The sequence below is a fragment of the Amphibalanus amphitrite genome, unplaced genomic scaffold, assembly GCF_019059575.1.
Source record: "Amphibalanus amphitrite isolate SeventyFive unplaced genomic scaffold, NRLGWU_Aamphi_draft 000768F_arrow, whole genome shotgun sequence".
NCBI classification, from domain to species: Eukaryota; Metazoa; Arthropoda; class Thecostraca; order Balanomorpha; family Balanidae; genus Amphibalanus; species Amphibalanus amphitrite.
In genome coordinates this window covers 267,332-293,123 of record NW_024882262.1, presented here as the reverse complement: position 1 = coordinate 293,123, position 25,792 = coordinate 267,332, and the positions used below count along the sequence as shown (strand labels likewise).

The 25,792-nt window shown below is 50.0% G+C and overlaps 1 protein-coding gene across 1 annotated transcript in view; it reads left to right on the top strand.

Moving 5' to 3' along the window:
• Window positions 1–4,154: 4,154 nt before the first annotated feature.
• LOC122365851 (major facilitator superfamily domain-containing protein 6-like) overlaps window positions 4,155–25,792 on the top strand; it is a 69,256-nt gene continuing 47,618 nt past the window's right edge. The window contains exon 1 of the mRNA XM_043337432.1: window positions 4,155–4,334. Coding sequence (XP_043193367.1) covers window positions 4,286–4,334 — 49 coding nt within the window. The 5' untranslated portion in view covers window positions 4,155–4,285. The remainder of the gene's footprint in view (window positions 4,335–25,792) is intronic.

Here is a 25,792-nt window from a genome sequence, read left to right as displayed (position 1 = left end):
TAAGAAAATTTCAGATCCCGGTCATTCAAGGTCAGGTCACCAGGTAACGTCAAGTGACCTTACCTCAGAAAAAAAAAAGTTTGAAAGCTCGCTGTAGCTACACCGACTGAGCGATCACGATTGAAATGAGCCTCTTTTGGACGAATGTCGTTCTACACCCTCTCAAACATCGATTATAGGTTCATATGTAAACATGACACACTGAATCGGAAAATTGCACTTGTGCCCCCTTTGTGTGCCCCTGAGGTCATCTCAGGTGATGAAAGGTCTTCAGCAGTTTTTTTTACTATAACTTTTGATTTGACAGAGACGTGCTAGAGCGGTGAAAACACGGGGGCTAAACCGTTGATCTGAGGTCAAATTTGAGGACATGCTGGCGAAAGAGCGTTAAAGGGACCCTCCCACCTTCAAAAAAGTTAATGAATTGGCATAGAAGTGATGTCGCTCGGTTCAGAAAGGGAAAAAAAACGAATATCTACCAAATTTCATCGAAAAACATTCACTGGTTTTCAAGATATTAGACTTTTACTTTTGTTTACTTTTTGGGATCTCCGCTGTTCCTAGCGACTTTATTTGAAAGTGCGGCACTTGTTGCGCGGAAAGCAGCGTATACCACCTCTTGCTACCAAACGTTTTAGTCAAAGAATTAAAATCATTAGATCTCCGCTGACGTCACAAATTCTAAGGGGGCATTCCAATGCATTAGCCCCTTAGAATCCGAAAACTGCAAGTTTGAAATTCCATTTCTCCGAATTAACCCGCGCCCTGGTGGGGTCTGTTTATAACGCGACCTGGTGGGGGGGGGGGCTATTTTTTGCCCCCCCCTCGTATCTCCGAAACTACTGGACGGATCCGCAAAATTCAAACGGCGTTCGAAAGGCCTGTCAAATTTGTCGAGGAAAACCAAATTTCATTGACCTCGGGGTCACCGATGACGTCACAGGTCAGGTCCAAGATGAAATGTTTCACCGTTCACGGGTCTTCTAGGGAATGCGCTATAACACCAAGGAAAATGCATTTTGTCGAGAATCAGCGATAGGGCGTCAGTTGCCTAGTAGATATGTTGCTATTAGAGGTCACTGACAATACCAGGTCAGGTCACAGGTCAGGTCACCAAGGGTCACAGGTCAGGTCACATGAGCCCAACTTTACTAAGGTTGTGTGATGCATGTTTTATGGCCAATTTTTCATTTCCAACTCAATGGTGTTGGTTATAAGACTATCAGGTACGGCTTAGGTCACTTTCTGGTGAAGTTCAGGTCAAGGTCAGGTCAAGGTCAGGCCAAAAAAGGTCAAATTTTGAAATTGATAGTTTTGCATAAAATGGGTATTGATTCGATGCAGCTCGTCACGGGGAGTCTAATGGTGGTCTTTGTTTTGCGCTACGGGGTCTAGAATTGCTAAAAATTGAGTTTGAAAATTTGACGTCATTTATTTTGAACAGTTTTTTCGCTATAACTTCGCCAAAAAAAGAGGTATCGATCTCAAATTTGGTATGTGGATGGAAGGCGGTAAGGACTATCACATGTATTCCGGTTTTTGCGAAATTCAAAAAACTTTTTGGATTTTTCGATTATTATATCCAAAAAAATTATTTTTTGATTTTTGGGGGTCAAAACCAAAAAATTTCAAAAATCCGAGATTGCACTTTTGTAGCCCTGTCAATTCTACAGCTTTTATGTCTATATCATTTTTCTGTATTTGCAAAGCTATAGGCCTGACAGCTCTTCCCGCAAAACCCTTTTTTGGGTCGAAAACGGCAGAACATGACGTCACTCTGACGTCATTTCTGGCCAACCTATCATAGCCTTTGGAAAAATTTTTGGTCACAATGTGTAAAATTGATGTCCGGGAGGGTACTGAAAGTTTGGTGACGATCGGCGCAGCGGTTCTGGAGATATATCGAAAAGTCTGGAGGGGGGGGCAAAAAATAGCCCCCCCCCCACCAGGTCGCGGGTTAAAGAACTTTTCGATGTTGTGAGTGCCCAAACCGGTATTTGCAGGCCATGGCCACCAATTTGGCTATCTCAACTCAAAACTAATGTTAAGGTGGGATGGTCACTTTAAAAGAGCTATCGAATGCGCTTTTCCACGGCGCTATAGCTCTATTGGTTCCAGAGTTAGCCGTCGGGTGTTTAAAATCGTTGAAATCGACAAAATTTGACCTATGATGAACTCTGGTTATCTGACCTTTGCCCTGCCCTTAAAATGACCGAGTGTTTTCCTCCTTATTTTTGACGCTCTTTCGATACCGCGGGTCGCTACGTGACCCAGGAGCCGAGTTAGACGGAGGGGCGTGAAACGCCCCCCCCCCCCCTCAGCACTCGACGGAAAGTTCATGCCATCAACACGGCGCGGGTTAATTGTTATGTTAGCTAGCTCCTGTTGTAAGCTGTGCAGTCGTGGACCTGATCTTGAAGGAACTGGGCCTAACATTTTCATAGCAAACGTAAAACAAATGTTTAATAGGTTGTGCAAAAAATAGCATCTCTTTTATGAAATATTTGCGAAACCCTCAACAGCATCCCTATTAGTGCCGAGCTCCCAACGACGACCATAAAAACGTCCCCATCCCGTCAGCGTGGGTTTATCATAAGGGTGCTAAGTTTTAATTTTCAATCCGGGGCTGAAATGATGGAAAGCAAATTTAAATTTTACACACGAAACAAGCTGACACAACTAAATATTTTCTCTCTCGCTCCCTCTCACTGATTTACCCATTACCCTCTTTCTCATTTTACCCTCCCTGGTTTTCCTTTTCTGTATCACTTTTCTCTCCTCCCGTCCTTATCCCTTCCCTCCAGTCTTTCCTCTCTCTCTCTCTCTCTCTCTCTCTCTCTCTCTCTCTCTCTCTCTCTCTCTCTCTCTCTCTCTCTCTCTCTCTCTCTCTCTCTCTCTCTCTCTCTCTCTCTCTCTCTCTCTCTCTCTCTCTCTCTCTCTCTCCTCTCTCTCTCTCTCTCTCTCTCTCTCTCCCTCTCTCTCTCTCTCTCTCTCTCTCTCTCTCTCTCTCTCTCTCTCTCTCTCTCCCTCCCTCCCTCCCTCCCTCCCCCCTCCACAATATTCTCGACTGCCACAGCGTTGTAGAACTTGTTTCCAGACAGGTCCAGCCGCTCCGCACTCCGCAGGCCCCAGCCCACACGGCTCAACCGCCCAAACACCCTCCGGCGGATGACCTCTGACTTCGGCGACCTGACCCCAACCGACCGATCGCGTCCCTCTCCACGCCTCCGCCCCGCTTCCCCCACTACAGCTGCGTAGTAATTGTAGCGTGTGCAAAGGTCATGTGACATTATTTACTTCTGCGGTTTGTTCGGCTGACAAGAGATGGCACTAGTGGTCTGTGGATCAGAGGCGGGGCTAGGTTCTACGACTTCTTGGGGCAACTATAGGGCAGAAAAGACGTTTTTTGGCTCCTCATCCCAAAATGCTTCGAACATACAAAAACAAGTTAGATATTCGAAAATCGGAGGACCAAACCGATCGTTTGACGTATCTTGCTCGACTGAGAAATGATCGGTCTTCAAACTACTGAGCAAAAACGAGGTGATTAGTAGCAAGTGCTGGTGACTGTACCTAAGGGCATTTGACGTCGCCTGGTAATCTGACCTTGGGCGACCTAGGTCCTAGGTCTGAAATTTATACATGTGCGGAGAAGATGCGTGAACAGGTTTTAAAAAAAATGGCGGCACGGAGCGCCGCCGTTTTTGAGATATCTGCGAAAAACCACAGTGGGTATCCAAACACCCGGGGGCGCGGGCTAAGAAGATCACTGCACTTTGAATTTATATCGGAATACCTGAGCTAGAGACGCGCCAAAGACTCGTATCTACAATCTACATAGTCATAATGTTCCGTCGTGAAAGGACTATATTCTACGGTCATTTGAATACTACGTCGATGGCGGACACGCCGCGTCGGATTCCGCCGCTGTGGGCGGTGCTTCCCATCGTGACGGTAATCGCAGCCGGCCATCTGCGGAGCGCAGGGTCACCGCAGGTCATTCGGCGCGCCGCGGCGGACCCGTCCGACGGGCCGGCTGTCCCCCCCCCCCCTTCCCTGCCCGACCGCCGGCCCACCACGGCCACGGCCGGCTCCTGCCTGGAGGACGGCGCGCCGGCCGGCCGGCCGGGCTGAGCCGCAGTTCGACAGCTACCATAGCGCGTGCCGGCCGCACGGCCACCGGCGCCCAAACGCAGCAGGACCGCCCGCCCGCCGGCCCGCCGCTCCCCCCGGCAGTGCTGCACCGCTCGCCGCCGGCGCCCTGATACGATCGCGCCGCAGCGCCATGTCGTCGGCGAAGAAGCCACCGCTCACGGCCAAGTCCACGGCCAAAGGTGAGTGAGACGCCGGCTCCGGCCACCTAATCCACCCGCTCGGCTGTGCCGTAGGTCAGGGACAAACACCTCCGACGGGGCGCCTGCCGGGGCTCTCTCCCCAGCCGGGGGCGGTCAGCTCTGCGTGAGCATACAGCGTCCCCATACACTGCATCGACGTGTCCAAACCTGCCACACTTGTCCTAGGGAAAACAATTATCCGTTTAGAAAGGTCACGTTTCTGTATTTGTGCGCCGCGCATGATTCATGTAATGTTACGGCTGTTATTCATCTTAAATGTTTGAAACACCAGCTTCGTTTATTGTAATCTTTTTATAATGTTCGTTTTTCTTGTTTAGCCTGTCTAAAGAAAAATGCACTGAAACACCACACACAATACACAGGCACAGAATAGACGAAAATTTTCTCATGGCCTGAAAATGTAGAAAAGATATTGATTCGTTTTGAATTTTGCTCGAAATATCCGCGACATCGTTACAAGTTTGCGACATCATTATCGTTATTTCGAACAAAATTTCATACCATTATATAATGTCTCTGTCTCTGATGATAGAATGACTGTCACAGCTAAACAATAGCACATAGCTACAAGTGTAACGGCTGATCTTTTATGGCGGTCTCGGCACTATGTCCTCCATAAGTCGGTTTTTATCGATCAACTTCCGCGCACGGAACCTAATGTGTCGGATGACACTGTTCAATGACACCTGACGACCTTACAGCCTATTATAGGCGACCTTCCATTTTCAATACGCACGCGGCACGCAGCAGCTCGCTGTGAGCCGGCCGTGCTCGTGGTCTGTCCATCCTCTGTCCGGTGCTGAAATCACCGCGGCGCAGCGCAGCGCAGCGACCACCCGGTCAGCGGACAGGTGCTGCTCTGAAGGTCAGCAGCGCAGCGACTCTGCAGCTCGGCCGCGCAGAGGCCCGGCAGCCGAATATTGCCAGCCCGCTGGGGCTGGGGTGGCCCGGGCCTCGTTTGGGAGGAGCTGTACCGTTCGAGTGGGAGCCATGTGGGGCAGACCTTGTCGCCGTGACGGCTTCCGGCAGCTCCGACCGTACCGGCCCGGTCCTGACAGACCCGGACAGACCCGGACAGACCCGGCCCTGCTGACCTTCCTGGACAGACCGGAAAGACCTGGGGTCTCTGACCGTCCTGCAGCCCGCCCCGGACAATCCCTCTGTCCCATCCCGGCCCGGACAGACCGGGACAGACCCACCGTCCCATCCCGACCCGGACAGACCCGACTCTGCTGACTGGCTGGCCCGGACAGACCGGACAGACCCGCCGTTTCATCCCGACCCGGACAGACCCGGCCTCGCTGACCGTCCTGGACAGGCCCGGACAGACCCGGCCGGCCCTGCTGACCGTCCTGGACAGACACGGATAGACCCGACTCTGCTGACTGGCCCAGACAGACCAGTCGTCCCGGCCCGGCCCGGACAGACCCGGCCCGCTGATCGGCCCGGCCCGGCCCGGCTGTCCAGGCTCGCCAGACCCCCGCCAGCCACAGACTAATCGGCTTGGCTAATGTCTCCCGCGCCATTTCAAGGTCTCGCGCGGTGCGGGTGGATGGGACTTTTTGTCCGCCGCACAGCAGAGCGAAAAACGTGGACAATTGTCGCATCGCTGGCGCTGGCGGTGCGTGGCCTGGCGTAGAAAAACACCATGCGAGGTGTACAGTTACGCGCGCGGAGCGGCTACCCATTTGTATCGCCCCGAATGGCCGCCTGGGCAAACATCCCGGCTTGTTTATTTGGGGTGAGTGAAATATCGCTACTAACGGCCAGGTGGATTTCACAACACGAATGTGATGATCTTCAGTGCCTGATAACTGGTGCTGGATATACAAATGGAGATGCCTCCACAGTCCACCGCAACGGCATCGTGCCATTTACACAATTAATATAAATAGCTTATTATTTCACAAACAGACCTCAGCTCTTCAAATAATAGAAATAGCTAATAGGTAGTGGATGGCGGTCTTTGGCTAGCCATGTGATTGTGAAGAACCCGTGGTGATCGAGGCCGCACGTGCCAATAAGGAGAGGATGGCATTGGCATGGCCCCCCTCCCTCGTCTGCGGCCTGCGCCCCTATAGTCCCTGATGGAGATCGTCAGCGCCCGCTCCCGTTCCGCCATGACGGTGTTAAGCTCGGCATCATCTGTCGCCGCACGGCTCGATGGCTACGTAGGTACAGCATAGGTTGTGCTGCACGGTGCACATTTGAGTCTGTCGTGCATATGATTAGTTTTTGCTTATGCCAAATGTATGCAGTTGAATCAACTTCTCACTCCTTCTGTTATTGATATGTATCTTGTTGACATTGCCCTTAACCTTGGTCATGAGGGGTTCCCCGCTTCAGTCTCTGAATCAGTGTTCACTCAGCGATTGTGGCATGTGGAGACAGGTCTGCTGAAACGTCCCGCGACCCTGTCCTGCAGATGCATACCTATTACCTACTACGGAGCAGGATTCGACGTCAACGCCGGGAAAACAGGCGGCAAACACTTGCATGGACTGACCGGTGAGGTGCTTAATGTCAACTTATCACGGCTCATTGCTACTTTGAAAGCTACGTTCTCAAGAAAAAAAGTTATACGACGTGCACCGGAAGCGTTAGTTATCGATTTGCATTTGTTAGTGAGTTGATATTGTATAATGTTTTCCTTAGGCATCCGGATTTAGGTTTGTAATCTGTTTGTCCAATGGAAACAATCAAAATGAGCTGGAAAATGGGCCAATGCACCAATTTACTGCTATTTCGCTCAAATAAGTCATTGTTTATTGGCCGATTTTAGGCTTGAAATCATGTCCTGAATAATCACAAATGATCGCAAGAGTGCATGTTGCCTGCCTGGGCACGCTGACGCACATCAAACTGAATTGCGCATTATCGCAAAAGCAGGATAGCGAAAATAAAGTGGTTGAACCGGTCCTTGTCACGCAGACTAGTCGCGCATCCTCACAATTATATATACCGGAATTCCTGCACGCTTCATCGGCGCCATTCATAGGCGTTCAGTGCCACCAATAACATTCACTGTTGTGAGTTGGACATTCCGTCGTTCGCAATACAACACGTCACTGCTTGCGTTGGATATCAGCATTTAACCGAAAACACACATATCACCCGTTGACCGGCAGGAGAATCGGTCAGGAGGTCTCAAATCGGTCCCGCTCAATACCCACGCGTAGAATCGGTCCCCGACGACCTTGAGTGACGGCCGGTGACCAGTGCTCTCAGTAGTCAGTGGTGAGCTGTCAGCGACCACTGGTCACTGGTCAACGACCGGCAGTCAGCGGTCAGCGCTCGGCGGGAATGTGTCAGAGGTCAGATGTCAGCGACCAGCGGTCCCTGTCAGCACGAACGGTGACCGATACATTCGGTACCCAGCCCAGCAGTGGGCTCCTGTACCAATCAGCTCGCAGATATACCCGATCCAGTCGGGACGGCCTCCCTCTGCCGACTCATGCTGTCCGTGGTGGCGTGTGGACTGTCGAGTCACCACTGTCCGGTCAGCAGACCAATGTTACTTGGTCTGCGGGTCTCGCTCCTCGTGCGTGAGTCTAGTCCTTTCTAGGCGTTTGTGTGGCGTCCGAAAAGTGAGGGATAATTTTCCGGAATCAACGATAATTATTCGGAATCACGTTTGGTATTGCGAGAACGGAAAATTCTCGCCGATAACTTTCCCTCGCCGGAGAGAATCCGCAGAGCAGAGTCGTGGGGAAATTATTCCTTTGTCGTCAGCTGATATCCAGCCGACACCTCGAGATACCGAACGTCTATTTTGGGAATAATTCTCCAGCGAACGATTCTCCCTAAACATGGACATACCGATCGTGTCTAGTCATGCAAATAATTTTCCGACGGAGAATATCCGAGGGACAACATTTTCCGGATGCCGAGCACACGCTAGATATGCCAGACTGCAGACGGTCTACTTCAGGCACACGCCAATCTAGTGCAGCCACGCCCCCTGAAGTGCCGACACGGCCTGCTCCCCGTTCAGTCCTCCCACGGACTGCCGCCCCCCGGAAAGGCGAGTCTACCCGCGCGGAAATTGCGCCTCTCTGAGCGGCCCCGTGACCCAGAGGTCCGCGGGCCCACTCCCGGAGTTTCCGCTCGCGTGGCCCGCGGTTCCGGCGTCCAGGTGTAGCCAGCAGTCGCCACGAGCGGCCGGTCAGACGGAGAGATGACCTCAGAGGCTCCCTGAGTCTGACAGGGGACGGAGTGTCGCCACAGGAGCTCACTGAGTCCGACCGGGTGTCGCGCTGGACGGCGGGACGTCGCGGAGGCGACTGATTAGTAATGCAAATCGGATGGCGGAATGTTGTGGTGATGCAGCTTGCAAGCAGTTTGAGATGGTGGGAGCTCTAAACCAGTGGTCGGCAGGTCCTCCGGGGTCGTGCCCCCTTTTTTGGCGCTAGGCAGCGCCATTACCCCCACCTGCCAGACCCCATTGGTGATATTAACCAAGGTAGGTTACTGAAATTCCATACTTAACCCTCGCCCGCACATGCCATTTTCCCATCCTAGAACGCACATGGGGGGATGGCTGCCACCCCCCCGCGCCATTTCGTTCCTGTTGGAGATAGAGCTTAGCAGTAGGGGAAGCGGGGGTAACACCGCCACTGTGGGAAACACCGCCACCCCATCTGGCGGCGAAAGTATGGAATGTGAAGTGTAAAAATCCGTTATTTCCTATTAACCGCACGAAGGTAAGCGTCTTCTGATTTGTGTTCCGGTGTTTCAGTGTACCTAATCGAAGCCCAATGTGGGCATTTAAAGAAAAATGTACATTCTCTTATAAAAATTCGATGAGTTGGGAGCACTTTTGAATGTCCTTAAGTAGAGACTCATTTTGATTTACTTGATAACATCGAAAAATAACTGATCGGCTTTGTCCAGTAAGATAGGTTTGCTTGAACCGTGTAGTACATTCTTGCCGCTGGCGATTTTTGCTTGTGATCACTTATTGGGGAACACCGCCACCCCGTGGCGGTGTTACCCCAACTGAGGTTGCGGTGTTTCCTGTTTGTAGCGTGATAAGTGATGAAACTCCAAAGACACGCTTTATTTATGTTCGTAGATGTTCCTAAGTTGGGAAAAAGCAGCTTATTTGATTTTTTACTTTATATTTTTTTCATGCATCCCGACCAAGCACTTGCCAGCTGTATAAAACTGGCAAACAGCTGATGAACCTATACCTATTTAGGTGTCCATTACCGATTATTTGCGAAAATTACCACTTACGGACAGGAAACTCATCGCACGCGATCTTTGAACAATTAACCCGCGCCCCACTGGGGGGGGGGGGCTATTTATAGCCCCCCTCCCGTTTTTCTGCAATAACTTCCAAACCGCTTGACGGATCGACGCCAAACTTTCAGTACCTTCGGCTGCATCAATTTGACACCTTGTGTCAAAATTTGAACTTCGTAGCTACCATAGGTCGGCCGGAAATGACGTCAGAGTGACGTCATGTTCGTCCGATTTCGACGCAAAACATTGAACCACGGCAATCGCTCCCAAGAGCTCAGTTTTTAAGCTAGATCCAATTTCTTTGCATGAAAGAACTCAGAATTGACCGCGCTATCAAACTGCTATCTCGAATTTTCAAAATTTTGAAAATCTCGAAAATTGTATATAATAATATTCAAAGTTTATATTTTTATATTTTTTTCAAAAAGTTTTTGACTTTTCGAAAAAAACCGGAATATATGTGACAGAACGCATGATTATGACTAACTCTAGCAAGTTTTAGCTAAATATCTTCAAAAATGGCCAAGTTATTCGCATTATTGCAAAAAATTCACAATTATTAATTTTTCAAATCAATTTTTCAGTACGTATTTGGCATCGTACACCAATATAAATGGCACCATCGTGTTCCTGAGCTCAAACTGCATCCAATAGACACCTTTTTTGTTGAAAAATTTCAACTTCAAAATTTGACCTTTTTGACCTGAAAGTGACCTGACCTAAGCTAAATTCGACTCTAAATGACCTCGAATGACATAGACGACATCAAATTCGAAATCTATGGCCTAAATGGACCATAAAACATGTGTCACGTGACCGACGCATGATATAATATTTTCGTGACCTGTGATGACCTGACCCTGACCTGAAAATAAAGTACAAGTTTGGTACCCGCAAGGTATCTAGAGCATCTGTTCACAAGTGTGGAAACCAAAAATGAGCCTGATCTGACTTGTAAGACGGCGGCCAGAGCCCAAAATGTGAACAAGCCAAAGTGCTAATAATTTTTACTTTGACCTGACCTGTGACGTCATCGGTGACCTCGAGGTCAATGAAATTAGGTTTCGTTCGACAGTTTTTCCGGGGCTATCAGACGCCGTTTGAATTTTGACGATCGGCCCAGTAGTTTCGGAGTTAGGAGGGGGGGCTATGAATAGCCCCCCCCCCAGTAGGGCGTGTTATACACAGACCCCAGTGGGGCGCGGGTTAAAAGCTTTCGTAGGAATGGGTTGGGTTAACATCAACACCGGTGGCGGGGTTACCCACACAATTTGTAGGCAGCAAATATGCAAGGTATTTTTAAAAGTCGTGATACATGAAAACCTTTTAGGAGCATGCAAAATAAGTACCTAAAACACGTGAGAAAATGTTTAAATATTGTAACCAAGACAATAACTACCAAGAGACTTCACACATATTCTCTCATTATGGCGAAAAGCTTAGGGGGGCGGTGTTACCCCCGCTTCCCCTAAAGACCAAAAAGATTCTTTGGGAAGAGACGAATCCAATGATACCCAGTTTTACCGTTTCAGGTCAGTCATTGACCTTCCAGGTCAGGTCAAACTAAAAAATGTTGCTGTTTTGGGTCACCGTTGGATATCAAGTGTGCTGCTTATCAAATACCGATGACGATGCTGTTTTCTGGTGCCAAGCCAGCTAGAACCTCTTTGTCACACTACCCGACCAGAATTTTGCTGCTGAGGTCATTTCAGGTCAAGTTAGGTCAAGGTCAATTATATGTGTTTGTATGTCTGTGTGTGTCTGTGTGTATACTGATGTGTGCACCGATTGTTTTTGGGTCCATATTACAGGAAATCATGATCTGAGAAGCTTTTACCAAAAATGCAGTCAAAAAACTTCAAAAAAGGTAAATTCAACTTGCCTAAAACGCAATTATCTTAGATGACCTAGGTTGACCTTGACTCTGACCTTGACCCCTGTACATCGTCGAACAACATGTTCCATGATAGGTGGGAGGTAAGACTGGCAAAAAAGGCCGAAATCAGGGTGTCAAAAGCTCATAAGGCCCATGGCAAACGCAAGATGTTGAGAATTGGCCATTTGGGTCATGACATGACCTGAAAAACAAGGTCATATCTCCGAAACCAAAAATCACAGAAACTTGAAATTTTCAGTGGACATCAAGAAAGGATAGAGGAGCAGCTATACGAAAAATCAGCCTTCTAGCTCTAAAAATGTTGAGTGCAGAGCAGAAAGACTACCTGGGGGGGGGGGTGGCAACCACCCCCCATGTGCGGGCGAGGGTTAATCCGCGACTCTTTGGGTACCATATCTGCGAGAAACCACAGCCCCCCCCCCTGCGGTTTTTCGCAAATATCTTAAAAACGTTGAGCGCCACCATTTTGTCACATTTTGTCATACATCTTTTCTGCACATGTGAAAATTTCAGACCAAAGTCGCTCAAAGTCAGGTCACCAGATCATGTCAAGTGACCTCACCTGAGTAAAGACTGTAACGCCTGTTGTAGCTACACAGAGTGACAGATCTCTTTCAAACTTTCAGGAATTGATAAAGGCAACAGTATGTACAAAATTTGTATCTCGGAGATTTAATGTCGGTGAACAAAGGTCAGCTCACTTTCACGCCCTCTCTCGTTATAAATGGGAGAGGTCGCAAAGTCAATGAGTTATAAATTGAAAGACGCCTCTTTTGGACGAGTGCCATTCCTAACACTGTGAAGCACTGAATCACAAGTAAACATGACCACTGGACCGGAAAACTGCACCCGTGACCCCGCTGTATGTCCCTGAGGTCATTTCAGGTCGTGAACGGTATCTAATAGTTTTTCGCTAAAAACTTTTGATAAAGGCATGCCAGAGCGATGAAAATGCCTTAGATGTGTTTAGCTCGACGACACGGATCACCTGATGTGCAACAAGACCTTCGATGCTTCTCGACGGGAGGAGCACGATGCTGATAAAAGTGAGCTCTTGCAAGTTCTGTGTGAAACGCTATTGAAAAACTATCCGCAAACAACGTACATTTTATCAGCAAACAACGTACATTTTAGCAGTTTTTGTCTCCTGCAGGCTAAATCGTTATTCTTAGGTTAAATCTGAGGGTGTCACCAGAAAGAACGTTAAGAGAGCTATCGAATGCGTTTTTCCGCAGCGCTGTAGCTCTATCCTTTCTTGAGCTATAGGCCAGGTTGTCGAAAATTGTCAAAGGTTGTCCTGGAAATTGGCGAAATTTTACGTTCGATGACCTCTGGTGAGCTGACCTTTGACTTGACCTAAAAAGTGACCATATTTTTCCTTCATCATTTCTTACTCTCTTTCGAACGCCGACTACGGCGTTTCGCTAGTGACCCAGGAGCCAAGTTAGTAGGGGGTATTCAACCTCCACCTCCAGCAGGGCGTGGATACCCAGGAGCCCCATCGGGGCCGGGTTAACTCCCATACGCATAGGGGTAGCGGGTATTTTTCGAGAATAGATCACGTTAAAAGGGTCGGATCACGAAAAACTGTACCCTCGAGCCGATCATGTTTATCTGTCCTGAAAATGGCATGACCTTAACCCGAATAACCGTTGATTTGTGAGATCTTTCTTGAGATCATGGCAGGCCACAAAATCTCACTTCAAGAAGTTACAGCAAGAGCCGATTCACTCGGGACTTGTCATTGACCTCTGGAAGGTCACCAAATGACCAAGGACCTTTAAATTGGGTAGCAGCGGCTGCCTATCTTCACGGGCAGCACGCTCAATTTTTCTGCAAAGCTCCAGCTCAGAGGCCGAGATGCTCGGGCCAGGGTGCAATGGACAACTCCTCTCCCTTGCGTTAGTGACTGTGAAAACACCAATAGGCGAGCGCCGGTTAATACATGACAGTTACTTTTGCGCGACTGCACGGAATGGTGAGCAGCTATGTACATGAAAATTGGCATGCGCCAACTTATCAGTTCATGCTTTGTGCGTTTGCCCTCGACTAATCTTTGAATCCTGGGGCACAACAGTTGCGAAGTCTGTCCCATCAAGGGAGCCATTTAATTCTAAAAAAAAAGATGAGGCTTTCTCAGAGGCCCTCATTACCCCCCGCCGAAGGGCGCCATTACCCCCAAAGGGGGCATGCCCCACCATTTGCCGACCCCTGCTCTAAACAATACAGCCCTCGGTTCACAGTAGCGATCCTACCAACATCAGTGTTAACCAACCACAGGATGCAGCTGCGTGGCATTGGCGGTATTAATTACACCCTCTCTTAGCCGTGCCACAAAATAAAAGTCAATGCCAGGCTCTGTGTGCGCTTTTAAATTTAAATATATCAAATGGTGCGGTGCATTGCTGTGATACCATTACAATATGTATACTAAATGTTTTGCACTGAATTCCTTGCATTGTAGATATGCAGATTCTCTAAACAGCTTCAGTCTAGACTGCCGCTCAATATTTCAGAGAATGAAGCAGTGAAGCTGGATGAAGGACGATCACACGGTCAGCGCCGCGGTAAATTAGCGTAACCGGCATCTAAACGGCCATAATGCCCCGATAAACTGCAATAAGGCTGTTGGCAGAGTGGATCACAAAACACGATTATGTTCAACAAGGCATTTGGTATGGAAATATGTCCACTTCACACGAAATAACTTTATAGTTTGCCGCCATTATGCAGCACAGATGCCTTCATGACTGTGTGTGGGCAACTGAAATCGTTTGATTTTAATATAGTCAAACTCACTGTAGTTATATAAATATATAAATACGGCAAACCAACGCCAGATCTGAGCAGACCTGGACATGTTCGTTGTGTACCTTATTATTTGGGTACTCTTTTATCGTTGCAGGCCAAAAACTAAAATTAATGACAAACCGAACCAATAACAACAGGTGCAAAAAACGCTGTATGTGCAAATGCCATCACGGACGTGCAATTGCATTGCTGGATTTTCCACGGGCTGGGGCTGAACGTGATCGTACGCTGGATCGTACGGATATTTCCGATTTCTCAATTATCTGAGTGAGTAGATACCCATGCGTGGATGAATACCACTGGTGAATCAAACACGCTACTCGCCCGGTTCGCTGTAGCGCTGCGGGCGCAGAGGGCGGTGCCCTTTGTGACGGTCTTACACACGGAAGGTCCCGCGGTGAAAGCCGACAGTCATGGCTCGTAGAGCGTTTCTCGGAGCTGCTGACCTAGATGCTGGTGGAGTGTTGTTTGATTTCCGCGGTCTGACCGGCCGCCGACCGGTCAGACAAGTTCCGCCCACCTCCAGACCCCGTGTCTGTGAAAAATGTCCCGGCCTGCCTCACCGTGTAGGGCGAACTGAATGAGACATGACCCACTAAAGATTTGAAGAACCGCATGAACCGTGTCCGCCTCCTAAGAAATCCCTCCCCTGGAAAATGAGAGTGGATGGGCTGCACGCGTGCGGCCGTGCCCGTGCTCTGAGCTGCACGCGGCAGCTGGGGAAGGCTCTGCAGCCTGTGCTGGGAAAGGCGCCATAAGCCTGCCTCCAGCGCTATATGTGCCGTCTGTACAGACTGCTGCACGCACTAAGGATAGCGCGATTTACCAAATATGATCGCGGATCAAAAAAACATTCGCTTTTCTCACTCCAGATGCCGAAATGTAGTTTGTACGTTTCTGGAGAGCTTGGTGGCGGTGGAATAATCTTTGAATATGACCGACCAGGTTCAAAGGCTTAGAGCATATAGCAAATGAGACGATCAGATGTGTCTGAATTGATGATAGATGCTACGAACTTATGCCAATGGTTTCGATCCGAAACAAGAGCTTGCATGATTAAATCACACCGATTCCCAATCATCAGCATTCTCACCACGGACTTCCCCTCTTACTCAATAAATGAATCTCCGCCCCAGCAGGGGCAGATAGCTACCAACCAGGATAAGACGCAGTGTCCCACTCTCACCATGCATGCAGCGCGTGCAGCAGCACACACTCGTAAATACCTCCTCGCGGATGAGACGCAGCGTCCGCCTCTCCCACATACATAGCCAGGAGCCGCCGTGAATACGGTGCCGCCAATGGCGATAACGGCTCCCGTGACCGGGCTGACAGCGCGGAGCTCCCGTGACCGGGCTGGCAGCGGAGCTCCCGTGACCGGGCTGGCAGCGGAGCTCCGTGCCGGCGGTGTCTGGGATCCCGCAGAGATGCTGAGGTCACCACACGGCCGGCCGAGCGGCGCGCCCTGCGGATACTGGGCCTAGCTGACCCGGGGACGGACGGCGCACTGACTCAGGGAGCGCTATCGAACAATGCCAACCCACACCCATTGAAGAGATGAGAGAGAATCACGTGACCCCGCATGGACCGGTGACTAGTGGAAAAGCATGAGAGCTATAACCTTGCTCACAGCATCCGGAACAGTGTGCGGTGCTCGACCGACTGGTCGTTGGTGAACAGCCAGCCTGTCGTCCGCAGTATTCAGAGTCCTCAGAGGCTGGCAGTCGCCATGATCACCAGTCCACAGTCGGCAGTCCGCCGTCACCAGTCCGCAGTCGCCAGTCCGCCGTCCACCACCCGCCCGGAAAACTTGACTCTGCTCAGACCGCGGGGGTTGGACCGACCTGCAGCTTATAAGGGCCTGGTGTAGTTTGCTGTTGTCATGTGACCCAATCCTCATAGAGTCCGGAGACTGGGACTGAAAGGAAAGCAGGTTACAGCACTATGAGGCCCATGCATCGGCCTTCCGAGTGCAAGATAGACGAACGGCTCAGATGCATTGCGTGACGCTGGCACGGGTGGTTCTCTTGTGCTCTGGGCATTTAAGCACAGTAATTACCTAACATCAATCTTGTCTGCTGACTGCTCCCCGACCAACGTAGGCCCGCAAACGGTTACCTACGAACTTACGTAACTGTGTTGCACGCGATGCCTACTCTGTTTATAAAAATTTTGCAATGCGGTGCCGGTGCAGCACTCATTTTGCACTCACAAATTATAATTTAAGTTGGGCCTATTTTACTTTTCATTGCATATGAAAATATCAAACTATTACCTATCCTTAAAAAAACTTCACGTATTTATTCCTATTTTATCACCCACTTGTTGCCTCTGCCTGCCCAGTGTCCATCGTTCCGTCTGTCTGTCCGTCTGTGTTGTGCGTCTGTGTTGTCTGTCTGTCTGTCTGCCCCTCCGGAGCGGTGGGCTAGGTGTCGGGTCGCGTGTCGGGTGGCTGGCGGTGAAGGTCAATCTCTCCGTACCACCCCAGAGTCCAAGTGTCGGTGTCTGTCGTTACCGCCTCAAGTACCACCTTGAGGCAGTCGGCTGTTAGACACAGGCCTCTGCCGCGTACCATGGTCGGACGGTGCGCCCTCATTACTAAATAGAAGACACAGCCGAGCGAGACAACACAAAAGGTGCGTTTTATCGAACATATTGCAGCAATCTTGGCATGCCTAGTCCTTATAAGTACTGCATCATAAAGGTATACATATAAAGTTCAGCTCGCGCCCGTTGTCAGTGTAAAATCCAGATCGCTGCTAGGTTCAATATTGACTGTCCGTCTGTCTGTCTGTCTGTCTGTCTGTCTGTCTGTCTGTCTGTCTATTACACTTCGCCCTCGTACACCACGGAACTGGGATAATCACGGCTTAGTGAATAAGCATTATTAGCTGGCTGCCAATGAATCAATGAACCGTCGTAAATGCTGCCCTCCTATAGCGGTCATCTGAAGTCCAATGCATAAGTTGGAATGTTCGGAGAGAAAACACGGAACTAAACGTTACTGTGCCGCGGCTGTCATGACGCGCACCTAGAGCGAATGACATGCCAAAATTGCACGCCATGAGCTCAGCGGCATGTCAGTGGCACAATCGAGTAACTGTTCGCGGCCAGAGCTCGGCGCTGCTATAGGCGAAGCGGCCACCGTTACACCGTAGTGTTGACACTCGGTACCGGAGGCGAGGATGTGACCTGCTGGCATTTGTGCATGCTGCGGAGGCCGGCCATTCCTCCCAACACCGCACCTCGTGACATCATCAGCGGATGGACGTGTGGGACGGGCCATGGCGCGCCAAAGGAACGGTGACCTCGCCCCTGCCCAGCCCTCGGCGGGAGATTTATGGGCGCCTCAATCACCCTTTGTGACCAGTTCCTCTTCCTCGCTAAGTCTGTCAGCTGTCACGGACGAGCATTTCGTGGCGTGTGTATTATGTGACCGAGAGGCTCAGCTTGCATGTGTCGCTAACAGTGGCGTGACGAGATGACCATCGGTGGTAAGCGGACCGCTACCCATTCTTCCCCTGACCTTACTCTTGAACTTGGGTGACCTGAAACCGGGAACGCGTCATTCATGACGGCTCAGAGAATACACAATAGTCGACCTATAGCCGTGACCTAGAACTTCAGATTGCTGCCGCCTGACGATCGGGTCAGCCAGTTCCATTGACCTTCTACCTTCGTGGCATCCGCTTTCGTTACCCTTCCCCGGTGCCGCTGTCGGCCTGGGCCTCCGTCGGTTGTCGGTGTCCGAGTCAGCACGTGTCCTGTGTTGTGTTGTCTCATGCATGCACGGTGGACGGACAGCAGAGGCGCCGAGCCGTGGAGTCTGGCCAATGACAGGGCCCCCGTGCAGCCGCCTGCGGAGGCCGACTTCGACCTCGGCCACGTCCATAAATACGGCCGATCGCAGCCCTTCCCTCTGCCAGGGAGCGCGGGAACGGCTCCACGGCCGGACCGTGAACAGGTGCGTGGCCGAACGGCCGTCCTTGGGGGCGACCCACCTTCTGGAAATTCCGACAGGATTTCGGAGGAGGAGGAGGAGGCCGGGCTAGCTCATTATTCCGGACAGGCGTATTCGCTGATGGATGATGAGTTGCGGCACTATTTCATCAGCCAGAGCTTTTGCGGGACTGAAGCAGTTGTCATGTGTGACATGGCCGCAGTTAGTCACCGTCAAACAAGACAATGCAAATCGATGCTCCAATGTCTATCTATCAAACGGGTATTCCGGGACAACAGCTTACCCCGTAACCCCATACAGCTTCGCATCTTAGCCACGAGCCCCGCAGGTCTTACCTACCGGTTCTCACTTTCAAACAAGTGGTGTTTTCGTCTATCCGAACTCATCCCTGCAATTAGGCGTCTCTCGCCCGGGCTCATACCAGTCGGCTGACGCAACCCTGTCCTGACGCGCAGTACCTGCCTTAGACGGCTGGAGGGTCTCTGTGGGGGTACCGGCCGGTCCATGGTGTTTGGTGGGACTGTCGGACAGCTGAGCCCACTTCTCCCCTCACTATAACGTACTCTCTGCGCAATACCGCGGCATGATTAATCACCGATCAACTGCCTACAGACGCCTGACGGAAACCCCGGCACAGTCCTTGGCCGGGCGCCTGACCGTAATCCTACGAGCCCCCACCCGGCGCTGCCCCTCGGACGAGCCCGGCAGATCCGCTCCTCAGGGGTGCAGGGCCGTGATGGATGCCGCCGGGAACCTGTAGGGCTCGTCAGCGGCCCTGGCCCGGCGCGTCTCCCTTCCTGGCCCCCCGTCCTCGGCTAGTGGCGGGGCTCCCTGTCTACGTCTATCTCTATCCCCGGCCAATCGCGGCTCCCGGCCTGGCCCCGTCTCTGGGAGGTCGGACTCGGGACTCCTTGACTGACCGGTGACTGCAGACTGGTCCACACTCACCCGACCAGCACCCCTCTGAAAGGTGGGCGCCCTGCCGACAGACAGCGGTCGACCGGTGCTTCCATCGTGGCACCGGATTGACGTCAGAGCCCGCGACAGGTCCCGAGAGGTCCACTTGGTTTGCAGTGTTTCATATGGTTCGGTCCGGTGACCGGTCTAATCGGATTACGGGGCTGAACAGTAGGCAAGCGGCAATCTTTAGAATCATGTGTTGGAGACGTGATAAAGAAACTTTTTCCTATCGAAACTAAACCCCTTGGTTGCACGTTGATGCCGGTTATTAGTTTTGTCGAAGTTCGTATTTTCTTTTAGCAGTATATAGCATGATGTATGACAAATCAAACAAAGTCTTGTTGTGTTCCAATTTCGCTTTCCAAAGGCTCTCAGTGAAGCATGTGCGCATATGTGTGCCTATAGTAATACGTGCATGTACAATGTAGATTGTAGATGTTCAAAGGCTGCATGTTTTAGATATCGCGAGGTATGAGAGACTGAAAAGTCAGGAAATATAAAATCTCTTGAATGTCTCATGCCTGAATGCTGGAATGATTTGCTTTTGATATGAGCCTTAAGCACTCTTTTTCTTATTAATTTCCCTACCAGCATGGCGATACCTAAATACTGGCGCCTGAACTGATTTTTGATATTATATAAAGCGCTACCCAGTTGGCACAACATCAGGAATGTATGGAGATAATATACGGAGTTTACGGAGGCTGACCTTGCTCGGACGCTGATGGTCATGACGAAACTGCAAAACGCCATTTCCGTAATCCTCTAGTCAGCTCTGTGCGGGAAAAACGAGCTATTCACTTATTAAAACCAGCGGAGTGATTGCAATGCATGCAGTATCAGGTATCATTCTATGTTGAGAATACAGCGGACATGACGGAGCATTTCAAACATGAAACATGCTGCGTAGGTGTATATGCATAATAGGTATTGCTTGCGCATTCATGAGGATATTGAGCATATTGGACGCTGGTATCCCCGGCATCCAGAGCAGAGCAAAGTTCTCTGAAAAAGAATGCTTCAGTTTTGAATGGGAGCTAATGGCGACAATCAGAGAGGCAGTGAGTGAGACACGCCCAGAAGTAGCCATAAATCAATTTATCATATTGCGTGTCCACAATGCATTTCATTGAGGTGGTGGCCAGAGAGTTGTAGCGTGAAGTGATCGCTGGGGTCGACAGGTCCAGGACATCCCACTGTAAGTGATGAAGGGAGATAAGCAGGGTTGTATACGACTCAATCAATAGCAATCAATTCAATCACGACAAATTTGGGAAACCAATCAAATCAATCAAGTCAGAGCAGTTTTCGGGAATTGATTCAATCGACTCAAACGCGACAATGAAAGGAATCAATCAACTCAATCAAACGACTCAAACCAAGACATACATTAGGTTTTTTGCCCCACCAACTTGGAAAAGTGTCCATAGCAGTCTGGTGTACCTACCAACCTACATACCTACAGAAGAAACATAAAAATATTGTCATTTAAAATTATAAATTGCCCTACCATTCAAAGTTTCTATGTAATAAGGAAGGATAGCTAGCGATGGACAGGTGGATCATGATATCGAGGTTCAATGGGTAGAATTGGAGCAGAATTTCATTTAATGGGTGCAAAATAACCCAGTAGTTGACTCGCCCCTGAACCCAAATCACCACCTTTCACCTAAAAGTTGTCAATTTAATTTTGGCCATATTCCAACTCCATTTACACTAAATATCAGATATTGCAGCTGAAAGTTTGAGTTGGCTGCTCGGATTTTGGCAGTGTTCGTGATTTGGCCATTTACCCTACACCATGTCTATTGTAATGGATAATATGCATCAATAACATATTAACCATAGGGAAATAGAAATAAATATATTACCTGCATGTGACGGTTTCGGTTAGACAGAGACTGACGGGCAGCCTGAAAAATCTTTCCACACATTTGCATGCATTTGAGACGTGGGATGGGGCTAAGCTTTTATAAATCCTTATTCCACGTCTTTTGATTTTTTGGTAAGATGACGTCATTGATAATCATGTAGTATGGTAGATCATCATAAAATAAATCGGTTGTACAACACCAATTTTGTTTTAATTATTATTTCATTTGAAATAAAAGCACTTAATAATATTCGGTAAAATATTTTAAGGAAAATGAAATATATTAAATATATTATGCTTAGGCTCTCGGAGAAAAGGATCAACAAACGTTCTGCTGCAAATTAAACAATGCAGCAAATTTAGCGAGACGAAAACGGCGCTTTTGTTTCAGTTATTTTTGTAGGGGTTTCAGATATTTATAGAGTTCAGTGGGTTGTTTCTGAGGAGATGTGGAGATGTGAATTATTAATTAATCACACTTTATTAGTATATAGGGCCTTGCACTTTATCATCTGGATTAAAAAAAAAAACGTTTCCTGCTGAGTGCTGAGTGCAGAAAGGTAGGTAGATGCATCGCCAGGTTCTATCACCAGGATTGGAGCAGTTATTGCAGTTGAAAGTCAAAGTTGGCTGTTCATGTTTAGGCCCTGTTCTTTATTTGGCCATCTACCCCATATTGCAGTTGTGATGACAAGCAGTTTTCAGTGTAGTTTTGTGATCTTTGATGTCATCAATTGGTGTCATTATTTTTCGTCAACTAAAACTTATTTGAACTTTCCATTCAATCGACTCAATCATACGAGTCACTCTAATTTTCGGGAATCAAATCAGTCAACCAGTCGCTAAAGTCAAACGAGTCAGTCAACCAGTCATCCCGAAAAGTCAATCGACTCAATCCAATCAACTCAAAATACGCGTTGAATCAAATCAATCAATTCAATCGACTTGATTGGTATACAACCCTGGAGATAAGCCGGTTTGTCCTTGTAACGCGTACACGGTCGCCGCTCGGTCGACCTGCTGTGAGCTGAGCTGCTTGAGACGACCTCGGCGGAGCTGCTGGAGCGGGCCGTCGGATGATTTTTGCACGGCTGTCGGAGCACGCCGCCCGGTGAACGGGGTACTGTTCGGCGTCAACAGGACCGGCTCTGTTTATACGCCGGGACACGCACGCACACCATACCCTACACGGGCTGAGCGGCGGCAGACGGGCGGAGTGCCGGGCGGACTGACGGTCAGCAGCAGTCAGCACTGACCGTGCGGACGGGCGGAGTGCCGGGCGGACTGACGGTCAGCAGCAGTCAGCACTGACCGTGCGGACGGGCGGAGTGCCGGGCGGACTGACGGTCAGCAGCAGTCAGCACTGACCGTGCGGACGGGCAGAGTGCCGGGCGGACTGACGGTCAGCAGCAGTCAGCACTGACCGTGCGGACGGGCAGAGTGCTGGGCGGAGTACCGGGCGGAGTGCCGAGCGGATGAGGACAGACCGGCCGGCGGACACGGACATGAAACAGAGGAGAGGACAGGGCAAGTGGAGATAAGGACAAGGGGACAGCACGGGCCCACCATAGGCAAACATGGCGACAGGCAGATGTGCTGACAGATCAGTCGGCGAGCTTTGACAGACTGACAGACGCTTTGGACAGATTATTTGACAGACAGAGACAAGGTCAGATATACACTTTATAATGACAGCTTAACGGTCGGCGAGCTTTGACAGATCGACTGACGCTGAGGACGGACTATTTGACAGACAGAGGCAGGGTCAGACGACCGTAAAGGCAGATCGTGACGGCAGACTGACAGAATATAGCTGAAGCTGAGGACGGATGAAGTGACTGACGGAAACAGCACCAGACTCTATAATAACAGACGAATTGACTGACGTTGACAGACATGCGCCGATGACGGAGCATTTCTCGGGCGCTGCCAGACGGACACACGATGTGAGGCGGATGATAACGGGCTGCACGTAAATATGAGTGCAGACGCACCGCGAGCGATCTACTGACGACTGTGCGGACTGCTGGCTTACATGTAATGCGCCACAAACACAAATATACCTACCCAGTGGGACGAGACTGGTGCCTCATCGCTGACCAACGCTGTTTGGGGCAGGACCTCAGTCTAAGCACCGTTAGCATATCCTAGGGTAATTAGTTTTTGGCAATGAGTTACGAGTGAAGCTATAAAATCATCCTCAGTGATTTTCGTCCAGCGGTATTGATTGAATGATTTCTATGTCCAACAATTTTTTTCGGTAAGATTATGTCTTTGACTTGAATTAAAATATTCATATTAGGCTTTTAATGTTTAAAATACAGTAATTTTCATCTAAGGGCCGACCGTTGGCCCAGGGACAATGCTTACCTACGATAGCTTCCACACATCTTAACCCTCGCATGTGTGCGGCGTTTGCCAGCTTCTAATGTGTAGGGGGGGGGGGGGTCGGTTGGACCCCCCCCCTTGCCGTTTGGCCCCTGATCGAGCTAGAGCTTCGCGGAAAAAACGAGCGTGTTGCCCGTGACGAGAGGAAGCCGATGATACCCAATTTTAAGGTCCTAGGTCATTGGTTGACCTTCCAGGTCAGGTCAATGACCCAAAGTCGGGAAAATCGGGACCTGTTAGAAAGTCGTAAAGTGTGGCTGCTAAGGGGTTTTTCGGGGTGCTGATCACGAATATCGTGTTAGTTTTGATCACAGATGATGTCTTGAAGCATTTAGACCAGGTCGGGTCAGGTCAGGTCAGGTCAACCAGTAGGCGTCGTGACGGGTATTCGTAGTACGTGTCAACCGCCTCTGACAGCTTCGTAACATGTTACGAAGTCACCAAAACTACTTCGTAAATGTTCAAATGGTTGCTAAATTCGAATTCAGCTCCAAAAACTAGCCTAGAAACATGTAAAACTCGAAAAAGTGACCCGAGGTCACCCGAGGTCACCAAAGGTCAATGACCTGACCTGACCTTCAGGTGACCTTGACACACACGGGAGTAACATCAAATCACATGTTTGAACGTTTGAAACCACGAAAAGCTTGCAAACACGCGGCTAGTGCGAGCCGACATACGCGAAATCGCGATTCCGGCAAAACATGGTCTCGGAAAAGAGGTCACAGGTCAAAGGTCATTTGGGTCAGGGTCATGAAATTTTCAGGGTAGGTGTAAAATTGATCAATGCGAGGGTACTGAAAATTTCGTCGCGATCGGCCGCTTTTTACGCGAGTTATTCGCGAAAAACCATGGGGGGGGTCCATCCGACCCCCCCCCCCCCTACACATGCGAGGGTTAATACAAATTAACAGGATAGCAAATGAATTTGGAGTCGGAGTGCTTTTCCCTTCATTGATTTGCGAGCTATGAGTTTATTTGTCGATATGTGCTTAAGTCCGGTAAAATGATCTTTGATGACCTTGATGACATGATTTGATCGCGCCTGACATGTGACTGTTAGAACTTCATCATTGTAACCTCTGGAACGAGTTGTTTACCGTTTGTCCTCCGTGACTCCGGGGTTCCAGTGAGACAAGCGCCGAAGCGTTTTTACTTTCGTTTTGATATGTTTTGATCCAACAAATACCACGGCGCGCGTTTAACAGCATCGAAGACACACAGCCGCACCTCACGACCCGTGTATTCCTCCGTGGCCATCCTTTCAGCCGATCTCAGGCTGCTGTCCTTCCCATGCGTGTGACGCCATTAGAGGCAGCGTGCCTACTGCCTGGCCGTGATTGCGGGCTGCGGCGGCGGTGGCCGGCCGGCCTGTGTTCAAGGGCGCTGAGAGCGGGAGCACGCACCAGCAGCGGGCCGCGGGCGTGGTCCCCGCCGCCCTGTTACCAGGCGGACTCGGCGCGCGGGATGTGCGGAATGACCTCTATAGGGGGGGGGGGGGGGGCGTGCCACTGCACGGACCGAGCGGTAATGGGTGAACGGCTGGAATTCAGCCGCCCAGCCCGGGGTGCCGGCCGGAATCGACATGAGAACTGAAATTATGTGCGCTGGTGTGGGATCCATGTCGCCGATTCGACCGACAGAATGCATTAACGACAGACGGCCTCCGGCTTTTCCGAAACATCAGTCTGCTGATTCTGGGAGGTGGCTCATCCCCAATATTCAGCACATGGTTGTTGGGTGAACGTCTTCTCCCCTGGCTGAATGCCTTGGCTATTTACATTCGTTATGGTCCGTCGCTCCTGACATTGTGTCACGCCGCTGTACTCCCTGGATGATGGATACGGCGTCATTCCGGTATGTTCCGAGTGGCGTACCGTCACGTCACGGACTGCCTTCACGTCACTTCACACGTCACACGCATCGGCTGACAACGGCGGTCAGCGAACTTCGGCTATTGCAGAGTATTGTAAATCTAAAACTGCGCTTCAGTTCGTTTTTACTATGAGTACCTGATTTTTGCAGCCCTAATGGCATGAGCATCGAAAAACATATTGTCGTTTCTGACGCGGCGGCTGATTTCTCTGAGAGGGCCGATTTTTCGTGGTTCCGCGCCGGTCTGCTGCAATGATAGGGCCGGGACGACCGTCGTCAAGGTCAGACTCGAGAGTCCATCACTACGATCTGACCTTACCGCGGGACAGGTGCTGGTGCCATTTGGTGTTGGTCAGTTCCGGTTTGGCAGATGTGCATTGTACAATAATACCTATACCACTGCAAAGGATGCGCAGTTGTGCACC